At 32.3% G+C, this 12,158-nt stretch overlaps 1 protein-coding gene across 1 annotated transcript in view; it reads left to right on the plus strand.

Annotated features, from left to right (window-relative positions):
• LOC110995634 (nitric oxide synthase) overlaps window positions 1-12,158 on the plus strand; it is a 36,930-nt gene that overhangs the window by 13,059 nt on the left and 11,713 nt on the right. Inside the window, exons 2-9 of the mRNA XM_022262891.2 lie at window positions 4,944-5,080; window positions 5,746-5,908; window positions 7,635-7,726; window positions 8,626-8,767; window positions 10,504-10,643; window positions 10,879-11,053; window positions 11,442-11,623; window positions 12,006-12,120. Of these exons, the coding sequence (XP_022118583.2) occupies window positions 4,944-5,080; window positions 5,746-5,908; window positions 7,635-7,726; window positions 8,626-8,767; window positions 10,504-10,643; window positions 10,879-11,053; window positions 11,442-11,623; window positions 12,006-12,120 (1,146 nt within the window). The remainder of the gene's footprint in view (window positions 1-4,943; window positions 5,081-5,745; window positions 5,909-7,634; window positions 7,727-8,625; window positions 8,768-10,503; window positions 10,644-10,878; window positions 11,054-11,441; window positions 11,624-12,005; window positions 12,121-12,158) is intronic.

Genomic DNA, 12,158 nt, shown 5'->3' on the forward strand with positions numbered 1-12,158 from the left:
CTCTCCGAGCGGCTTGATCCCTTGCTGTTGCGTAGAAATGGGGGATGTCTCTGCATCTAACCCATTTACCATGGAGAGAGGAGTTGTTCGAACTATTACCTCCAGGTGAGTTTTAACTTTGGGCGGCAAGGCAGAATACAAAATACCGTCCGTATCACCTTGACGTCCGTCATTCCAAAACTGAGCGTTTCTTAATGCAATGCTGCTGCGCAACACAACCATGTGGAACACCAAGAATTACTGAACCAATTAAAAATAGTGTCCATAGGCGACAGTATCACACCAGGTGACCCTCCTGCCCGTTTTTCTCCTGTAACATTAATCAAATTTGTTCCAAGTATCGATATATACGCCATAGAAATCACAGGTGACATTCTTCATAAATGCACTACTAAACGAGAACACGATTTTCCTATTAATACAGTGCTATTAGAATGTTGCGTTATCACCTACGACAATATTTATTCAGATTTGTTTGCTTTTGATATCAATGCGATATCGGCGTCACAAAGGCCTTGTGTGGGAATTGAACGAGGCTACATACTGAGAATGCTGTGTAGATTTAAACCATTAATATTCGGATATTTGTAGCTAGGACTTTGCTAATTTGTAACTATTTTATTGTCCGTTGAGTGAACTGACAAGTTCACTCAACTCATTCCTAAAAAGTAAAAAAATTATTAATATAGGTAAGTAACATAATGTACACTTATGAACGTAAAAAAAGAAAAGAAATATAAAATTCAGTAAGTGCTTGGATACTTTTTTCATTTTGTACATATTTACTAGTTTACTAAAATTATGTTTTTATAAATATACATATAGAATACACAAAATACTCGTCGACATTGCTTATCGTGCCGAAGCCTCGTACAAATGTTTGAAGAAGTATGAGGGTGTGAAATTATTTAATCAATTAAAAAATGTCATATTAGCGCGTTTTACCAAAAGGATATTAAAGATACATATCAGAATGATTAGGCTTAAATAAGAAGATGACGATGTGTGCCTCGTTCGTGTATATTAAGTTCTTTAAACGTTTAATAAAACTTTAACGGGTCTCATTCTGAATTTAATACTTGCTTTAGCTTACTCGATGTTCCGAGTGCTTGAAACAAAAGACGACTACAGATTAAACTTCTAAGCCATATTTTTTTATGTCGTTGTAAGAAAAGCTAAACACAGTACAAAAATAAGTGTTAGTATAGTGTATAAAAGAGTTTAAATAGACTTGAAAGATTTAACTATAGCTCACCCATGAAAATTATATAATTAATCCATATATGTCATGGGATTTGAAGCCAATAATTAATAAAGCTTATTCAAAAAAATATTTGTCGTATTAGAGTCGTATCTGGGCTTATATAAACTATACATATAAATGTAAATAGGTTGGACTAAACAGGATTCGTCCCCAAAGACAGCATAAAATACGGATTTGATAGCCCTTGCCCTAAGATACCTTGAAGACTAATCTACTTTTATCTGCACCACACCTCTTAAAATTCCACACAGTCAACACAGCTCCGCAGTACTCACTTGGGAAATGGGACGGGAATTCTCAAATTGCATGACATAGAAGTATACTATCCCGTAATCACCCATTGATTTTTTTTATTTTATTTACTATTATTTAAAAAAATATAGAATTTATTGTATAATACCAATCAAAACAATAGGAAAATAATATTTCTGATTGATTTTTTTTCAACCAACACATTTTTCTGCGACATTGACAACATTTTTCTTCCTTTTTGCTCATGCAACCACAGAGCAGGCGGAAAATTATAAACTCCAAAATTATAAGTCATTCTTTCAACTTAGATTTTGTTCTTTTTTGAGTAGAGAATCTGAGCTGATGAATACTTTGGTGCAGTCTTTTAATTATAACTTAATTTATTCTTTTATCTATCTACGTTTAATAATTATCTCTATGTTTATATTTTACATTATTTACATATCCTTACGAGTGTTTTTCAGGAATCGATATATCTATAGAATTCTATTTGGTCTTGTATTATCTTAAGCACTGGCAATATTTTATTCATAAAAACGAAATCACTTATAATGACGCGAACTATTTTTATAAATAGGTAAAGATTAGTTTACAATGTAAAACTAATCATAAAGCATTTAATGCATAATATTAGTTTAATTAGACAATTAAACTTAAATCATAATGATTTGGCTTATATGACATTACCTTTGAGTAATAATAAATTTATTTTAATAACATACGAAAATATGTGGAGATGTGTGTAAGGGGTTATATTAAATTTATATTGATTATTTATTCCATTTCTTCAGCTGTAGGTACTCGAAACTCTTGCGTTCGAGTCACGTGCAACGAGGCGATCTGTGCACAAAAAATATCAAGATATGATTATATCTAGATGATGACTGATTCATTGAATCCGCCTTTGGTAACAATAGAAATATTTAGACGAAAGATACCCCATTCAATTGATTGTAATTTTGAGCTTTTTGCTCACATAGGTACTATTTCATTTAAGTTCTAAGCGGGATCTTTAAGATTGGTCTCTTTCTTACCTAAGACTTTTCTATATTTACGTCCTTGATTTGCGAACTGGTAGTAAATGTAAATTTACAATTAATTAATTTTTTTTAACGTTCATAAGTCTGCTTTTTCACCTAGATGAATAAAGATATTTTGTTTGTTTGTTATTCAATACAAAATATTTTTTCATTCGGTAAATTTATACTGCTATGTATAAAGGCAAGGTTCAGATGTTTTCCATTAGAAACCTATTATTCCATTTGACAACATAGACGAAAATCCTTTGAAAATGTTTAAAAAGGTTCCTATAGTGTGGTGATTGAACGAAGATTTAGAAGTAGTAAAAATATATATAAAAGATCCGTAAGCATAAATTTCAATTGGACTATAATAATTTTTTTATCAACACTTTCAATGTGATTGGTCAAAAGAAATCGTTTCGCCAGACAAACTTCATATTTTTTTCTTTCGTACAGTTTTTTTGTAGGACAACGAACACAGCTACAGATAATAGTGTAAAAAAAAAGACCACGAGTATAAAATATATCTCTATGTAATTCATATTTGTATTGTATCTGATGCTTGCACAGCTAATGTTACCTTTAGTCCTTGACTTGTCTATGTTTGTTGATACGACAAATATTTTAACTTCTCTTAAATGCACTTTACTTGGCTCAATTTTCGCTACTTCCAAAATCAAACAGCACTTCCTTTTTTATCTTATTTATTGGTATACCTTGTTGTATGAATAGTATAAAAAACAGGTAAGTTATATGAAAAGAAAGATAAGAGAAATATTATTATTAACATGAGTCCAGGCAATTCTCGTAAAAAAAGAAAGTAATAATTTACTATTAATATTTAACTTTTAATGGTCTTCTTTGGACAAAGGTATAACACTAATTTAGAGGTGTGGAGAATTATTCAATGTGTTGAAATACTAAAGACTTTTTCCCTAATTTATACGACATCAGTTTTTTTTCATCACAGGGTTAACACAATTCAACAGAGAAAGACAAAAGAGTGCGCTTGTTGAAATAGTGGATTTAGACTGGTTTAGTTTTATAAACCAAAAGGTATAAATTTTTACAAACGCTTGCGAAGAGAAACAATTGAACAATTTGAGTAGACGCACATGTTTTCAAGAAAATGATTATATATGAACGTAAGTGGCATATGCTGGCTTGTTAATCGTGATGTTAAAGGGGGTAAAAAAATATCTGCAACTAAAAAAGAGGTTGAAACCTGTTTGGTTTGTCAATGATAGGAGCTTAGCTTAATGTGAAACAAATTTTAAATATAAAATAAAATTCGTACATTGCTACAATGTAACTCGTGATTTTATAATCATTTCAAAGATTATTATGATTTGCGTATTTAGGTCAGTGTATTGAAAACGTTTGGTATTTCTCAAATTTGTGCAGCTAAAATAATGTCTATCAACATAATGTAGCTGAAAAGCATTCCGTAGGTTGCAAAAGCTAAATCTCAGAGGTGCCGTGTATTAATCTGAGCTAGAAAATGCTGAAATTCCACTTTGCTTTATAAATTTCCTTATACTATAAAAGCGGTGTTATTACTAGTATATCTCTTAGTATTATTATACCTGTTATTATGGTTTAAAATAGTTTACAAATTATAATAACTGTCAATCTTGCTACTTGAGTAGTTGCGTGGATAACCAAAATTAATTTAATAAATAAATAATGAATAAATTTTAAATTGATTTATAAATATAAATACAGATATCATTTAAACCAATTGCTGACACAAAATGACATATGAATCGTGCCAATATTGTATGCCCCACCCCAATACTGTCTTTATATCTGTATGTTAATTGTATTTCCATTTTTGTTTCGTTTCGATATGTCGTGTTGTCGGACGTTTAGCGTGTATCGCTTTAACACTTTACAAACAATAAAACTACAAATCCTTTAAAGTATTCAATTAATTTTTATATTAATATGTTTTTTAATTTAAAAAAAAACTATTGAAATAAAAATTAATTTCTCTGTAAAATTCGTTTAAAATATTCTATTAAAAGTTTGAATAATATTTTTTGCAGTCTCAAGTAAGATTAATATGTTAGCAATAAAGACTGTTACATTTTTATCTCGTATTACAGATCACTAATAATGTTCTGTGTAATCATATCATGAACAATAGAAGCCAGAAAATGAAGTTTGACAAAAAGTTTTAACTTCCTACTTATATATATTATTATGTGAATTGTAAAGAAAAATTATTGATGAAAAATAATCTTTAGATTACATAGTTTGGATAATGTCAATTTAGATTACATAGTTCGGAGTAGTTATTAACTATATTACACGATTAGTCAAACTTAAAGCATTTTAATTAAAATGTATACTTTATTTAAACAGCCAAAACTGTATTTTTAACGCGAAACATCTTTTCACAGAACACAAAATGTTCAGAGAAAGTTTGCCAAAGCAGTATTATGGATATCCCGGGCCGCGGAAATACCCACAGAATGCCAGAAGAAGTTATCAAAGATGCAACATTATTTATAAGACAGTATTTTACATCGATACGACGGTAAGTTTTTTTTGTGTACTTTGACTGATTTAAACTTAACATGTTCAAATGATACCTTGGAGTTAATGAGAGTATTTCATTCCCTTCCATTTCCAAGAGAAGTGGGAAAACTCACACCAGAAACCTCGAGCTACTTACTGAATTTGATTTTAATTTCTGTTTCGGGTAGGCTGATTTTCTATTATATTTAACACATTGAATGCTTAAACAATGGATACAAAGTAATAGCCGGAAACCAAAACTTCTTGTGGCGAATTTCTTTAAGTAACTAAGAATGTTTGAAAATATGTACGAATGTATATTATTATTTTTATTAAATAAAACATTTTTCGGAACCGAATGGTCGGCATACAGCATATTGGGAAAAGAACTAGGGATGTGCCACAGTTTAAAAAAATGAACGGGACCCTCGCACGGATCCGAGTGGGTGGCAGCGCTTCTATGACCCTGCTCCACTCGGATCCGATAAAAGAGCACTTAATGTGTTAACACGTTATCAGCCTTCTGTGTATCACAATTGCAGCTACATCAGGTTATTTTCGCGACGTTTTGGTCACCGTACGGGTATAATACTTGATTTATTACGTAACACTGCACAGCGGGGACTCAAACACACGACCTTGTAGTTATATATGTCGTAATAAAATATTTTTTTATTGATATAGAGAGAACACAGACGCTCACATGAGAAGACTACAGGAGGTAGAAAAAGAGATAAATGCTAGCGGGACATATCAATTGAAGACGCCAGAATTGGTGTTCGGCGCGAAGTTAGCATGGAGGAATGCTGCTAGATGCATTGGGAGAATACAATGGAAAAAGTTACAGGTAAAAAATATTTGTACCACCTCTTTGACTAAGTAGGGAAAGAACATTATATATACATAGGTTGGATTTCGACAATTTTAATCAGTTTTTGAAAATAGTGAATCAGATACAATGACTTTAACAATTCTAATGAAAGTTATTTGTAATAGATACCTTTATGACTTGTTTGATACATGCAAAATACATTTTTCTCTTTTGTGAGTTAGGTGACTTTGAGTACCATTCACGGCTATATAATCGATATATAGAGCCTCGATAACTATTGAATACTAGGTAGATTTATTTTAAGGGAGATTCTTATAACAATGATATTTTACATAAATTCAAAATTTTGAAAGTTTGTCGTTACCATACACCGTACTTATGCGGTGTAACACCCTTTATAACTTTTAACAAGCTTATCTAAAATTAACTTTATAACGAGCGAAACAAAACGTTTGAACATAATATCACTTTAGTATAACACAATCTCAGACCATTTAAAGAAAAACATTTCGCTTGAAAATATTTTTATTTAACAGTCAAAGAGGAAATAAAATTATACACTCAGAAGTACAAGACTAGGCTGGAAATTATCCTACCCACAAAGCTCTTCAAAAACCCTGGGCTCAGCAAAATTGACTGAGCTTATATTATTATGATAGATATTCCTAACGAATAATATCTCCACCCGCAAACCTTCCTGCAACTTATCTGCTCACTGTCAGAAGATAGATAGCACGATGCGCTCTTAAAAAAAAAAACAAAAATTGAATTACCAGAGAAATGTTACGTACAAAATATACACTTTCGTATGACTTTTTTGTTTCAAAATCAATGTCTAAAATATTATTTTAACAAAACAATTCTTATATTTTTTTAGTAAGAAATATGAAGAATATTATATGCCAACAAAAACATAACTTGTAATTGTTTTACAAGTTTCGCAACGCAGTTCTTCTGCCGTAAAAAGTTGCGAGGTCCAAGTCGGTCAATTTATACAGTCCCTACTTAGGGGACTCTCTGTCTTAAGTTATTACGTAATTAACTAACCTAGCAACTTCTTATAGTGTACTTCTCAATATAACAAATCTTATATGTTTAAATAAATTATTATTATTAAAGCTTTATTAATCCATACAACAATTGGTTAGTTTGCATTCCTTAGTATTAGTATTAGTTGTGTTAGTATAAATTTATGTTAGATTTATTTTTTAGTGGTCTAGTTCTTGTATGACTCCTTTTAGGGTAAAATCCTATATATTTGTCTATTTCTCTTTGTCTTGAGCAACATTCATCCAGTTTTCCCGCTAATTCTATAATGTCTCTCAGCTCTTGTTTTGTCGTCCTATACATCTTTTTTCAGTAGGTCCAGTCCATTCTGTTACTTCCAGCGTCCATTTTCTATCTCGCGTTCTAGCAATATGACCTGCCCATTTCCACTTTAGCCTTAGAGCGTGTTTTAGTGCATCTGTTAGCTTTGATTTTTTGCGTATGTTTTAAATAAATACATTGTATTAATTCAGGCTTTTAGTTTTGTCCATACCGAAGATAGATCTTGCTCGACTTTTCGGGCGCACTGTGAGACAATAATAATAGTTTTAAGATTTCACTTGCCAACTATAAAGAAAGAGTTAGCACATATAGATAGATAAATCGATGCACAACTGATACGCAAACGCGACGATCACCATTCAGCAAATTTCTGTTATACCACATGACTAAACTAATCTGAAACGTTTCACAGATATTCGACTGTAGAGAGGTGACCACAACGAGTGGAATGTTCGAGGCGCTTTGTAATCATATAAAATATGCAACGAATAAGGGAAATATAAGGTAATAACTCTATTTGTGGGCTACGCATTTGTATGCTGATTTATTGTCACGCAATTTATCATAACGGGGTGAGAATGATGGGGTTATGTTATCCTTTTACGAACATTATAATAAAAATTTTGGTGAGATACTGTTTTCATTCAAACGTAACAATGAAAATAGTAGAGCAACACATTCTGTCTTGGCCTCAGATTTGTATGTCTGTTTTTACTCATTTTTTTTGAGTCTTAGGGTCTGTTTAACAATGTCCGGATAAGTTCCAAATAAGCTATTTATTAGTTATTGGTAGGATAAACAGTATTTTTGCGTTTCACGACTGTCAGATAGCGCTATTCGTCATGAAACGCGCAGTATCTTATTTTGAACATTTATCTTTCGAAATATTTATGTGTTGCATAGCTATGTGGTACCTTATCCATACCTTGTGAAACGGTATTATACGGCATACGGCCCTTAGCCATGTTAAATTTACGGTACAGGCAAGATAACCACTCAGAAAAAAGAATCTATTGTCGTAGTGGAGCTGTAATTTGTACGCGCGTCCACATCTAGTATTTTAATAATCATTTAATTTTATATGTATGGTCCCTGTATCGATACAGATTAAAACACTCTTATCATAATGCTTTTCAACTTTTCTGATAATTGCCAATTATTCGCATTGTAATTGTAATAAATTATTATTCAAACAACACGATTATTTAGATGAAAATAAGGCATCGCTTCGTAAAATTTTGTTTGATCTTTACTTAATTTTTTAAGGGGAAAGATTTCTGTATGTTTATAACACATAAACTCAAACTATTGGGGCGATTTCCATTTTTTTCCAACAGCATTATCCCTGAGTTAAATTATTACTTTTATAATATTAAAAAAATTATTAAATGAATATTTTTCAGGTCTGCAATAACAATTTTCCCTCAGAGAACAGAAGGTAATCATGACTATAGAATATGGAACCCACAGCTCATCACGTACGCTGGCTATATTGAGCCGGATGGTACAGTGCTGGGTGACCCAGCTAGAGTAGAGTTTACAGAGGTAAAAAGTTACGAGAATTATTTAATTTAAGACAAAAACTGTCATTTCACGTTTTTGAGGCATCATTTGACAGATTGTGAGAAATTACGGCAAAAAGATATAAATAAAGACAATTCACAGAAAAAGAGAATAAGACAAAATACACCTCCGTATAATACAACTAGATACAATAAGGAGAAAGCAAGACAGCAAAAATCTTTTAGTCTATGTCATATGTAATTCTTTAGAAAAAGTTTAATTTCCACATTAGAGTCTATTATTTAGTCTCTGCTCAATCGAACAGAGGGCCCTATTTCTTTAATGGGGCATTTTTATATAATGACAATGGCAGTTGACAGTATTGGTCTGACTACATTCCGTAGATATATACTGCGTAGCTTATGATGTAGTCCCTTCGAAATAAACCTCTACTTAGTAAACATTATATTAGCCGACCATAATATGATTCATCGCATAATAGACACCACACAATACTAATATACATAACGTCAAAAATTAAACATGTGAAGGTCGCTTTTAAGCGTATCCTCTACGTGTATTTTTGTCTCTTAGTTAGCTTGTTTTTATACTGAAAGACAACAACAATACAATCATGGTAATATTTCAAAACGAAATAAATTTTCCGCGTTTTTCACGTCTAACACGTTTTTTGACGCCGATATTATTTCGTCGAATCATGCTTTCTTAGCCTTAATTTTATGTAATAATGTTACTCTGTATGTAGTAAATTAAAATCTAAGGTTCATATTCTTTACAACTTAACAGCAGTTGTATTGACGGAAAATCCTTGATGGTCAATTATTTATTGCCTTGGTAACAGGAAGGAGAAGACAATAGTATAAGCTAATGACTGAACGATTATAAAAACGAAAGTTCTAAGAAGTATTATCATTCATTTTCCTGCGTCTACAATAATTATTATTCGTTATAAAAACTTGATTTATCGGTTCAAGTTCTAACATGAAAAATGTGAATACTACCAACGATGAACGATGTTTCTTTTATGTCGATCTACTCCCCACACAATGTGTCCAGGGAATTTTTTTCATCTCTTATATTTATATTTTCAGTAACAATATGTATAATTTTATTTATAGAACAGGGGGCAAACAGGCAGGAGGCTCACCTGATGTTATTTGATACCGCCGCCCATGGACACTCCCAATACCAGAGGGCTGAAAAAAAAATTAAATTAAATTCATACTCATTTATATAAAACGTCTCGCGAGTTATGCCCAGCTACATTGGTTATATTATTTGCTTTAGATGAGCAACCCTATATGTCCTACATAAATGGCTAGTAGTGGACGGGTTCGAATTTATATTTGGATAAAAAAAAATGTATAATGCATTTCTTTAGTACTACCGAATACATTATGTTGAAAGAACTTTATTTCTCATTACAAAAATGTATTTTATTTACATGAGAAACTTTATATGTAAATTAGCGAGATACACGTCGCCATTAGTCGTCCCAAATTTAGTCCACTATGTTCAGTCTAATGTGCATCTTTAATGCCTTTTTGAATAGGTTAAACGTGCTAATATTGCGAATTTTAGACGGTAATAAATAATTGCACACCCTCATACCTAATAGACTTCTTAGATAATTTGTATGCGGCTTTGGCAAGATGAGCGAACTCGCTCGGCGAGTATTGCGTTTAGTTGTGTATTTGTTTTTTTTTTTTATATGCTAATATGGAGAGAGTTATTAATCATTTTGTGTATTATGGTAGGTCTGCATAAAACTAGGATGGAAACCACCACGAACCGCTTGGGATATATTACCTTTGGTTCTCTCAGCTGATGGAAAGGATCCTGAATACTTTGATATTCCCCGTGAAATCATTATGGAAGTGCATATGGAACATCCTCAGTAAGTTATTATGCTATCAGCACACACAACAATCACACACCAGAAACAATTTGGGTTTGAGTTTTTAAAGAAGCGATTAAAAAGAGTGGCTGAAATTTTCTTCCCAGTTTTTTCGGCCGCACTGCGCTCTTTATTTATTTACTCTGTTAGAAAATGTTAATGGAAATTCGTAGTGTTTTATATTCGTTGTTTTAGAACTTATAAATAATATATTAATGAGTTTACCTTATTTTAGGTATGACTGGTTCAAAGACCTGGGACTTCGCTGGTTCGCATTACCAGCAGTATCCAATATGAGCCTAGACTGTGGCGGCTTAGAGTTTACCGCCACAGCCTTCAATGGCTGGTATATGGGTACTGAAATAGGTTGCCGGAATCTTTGCGACGTAAACCGACTTAACATTATTGAGGTAAAAAACGTTTTATCCTGTCCTAAAATATACCATTAAATCCATATTAAACATACCATTAATTACCAACTATAAAATTAAAAAGAGTGGAAGGAGAGTTCCGTCTCCTTCAGTCATAGCGTGAACATAATTTGGCAGAAAGAGACAAATTAATTAGAAATTTTATTAAATATGGGTTCTTATTTATTACACTTACGAGATTATAATGGTGAATGTATTAGTACCTATCTCCGTAAAAAATCGCCATTTTATCGAGATTAATATATATTTTTTTAATTCTAAAACATTTCAATAAATTTTATTTTACTTTTCACTGTATCGAAAAACCGGCTAATTTTAATATTTGCAATTTGTTACAATAGCTAAATCGCCATACGTTTTCTTTCAGTCCGTTGCACAGAAAATGGGTTTAGACACAAGCTCCTACGTTTCTCTGTGGAAGGACAAAGCTTTGGTTGAGGTGAACATCGCCGTATTACACAGCTTTCATAGAGACAATGCGTCTATAGTGGACCACCACTCTGCATCGGATCAGTTTATAAAGCATTTGGACAATGAAAACAAGAGCAGGTAATGTATAAACAGTAATGGATATATTTATAGGTACGGCACGATCAATCTACTATACTTCGTTGATTTGTAGACCTAAGACATTTTTAAATTTGTATCTCTGCTCTCTCTGCGGTGTTGGAGGCGAATGCAAGTAAAAAATCGTCTGTCGACACTTTGTTGTCAACGCACCCTGAGTATTTTTGGATGTAATACGCAAAGATCCAGACTAGAAAACCTCATAGTGACAGTCTGAGTGGAGGGCACCAGACTTCAAGGCCGATCTCCTTCTTCGTTTCAAGTAAAGGTCATTACGGGTCGTACTACCCAGGCGTAGATGCTTGCCGAAGACACGACCTTCAGAAATGAAGAATATGACTGAAAGAAAGAATCTCTGTTCTAGGGGTGGGTGCCCATCTGATTGGATATGGATTGTGCCACCGATGTCTTCCTCACTGACATCAGTATTTCATCAAGAGATGGCGTTGTATCATATAAGGCCTTCGTATGACTATCAAGTAAGCTAATTAAAAATATTACTATTTAGATCGTTGCT

The sequence above is a fragment of the Pieris rapae genome, chromosome 8 (assembly GCF_905147795.1).
Source record: "Pieris rapae chromosome 8, ilPieRapa1.1, whole genome shotgun sequence".
NCBI lineage: Eukaryota > Metazoa > Arthropoda > Insecta > Lepidoptera > Pieridae > Pieris > Pieris rapae.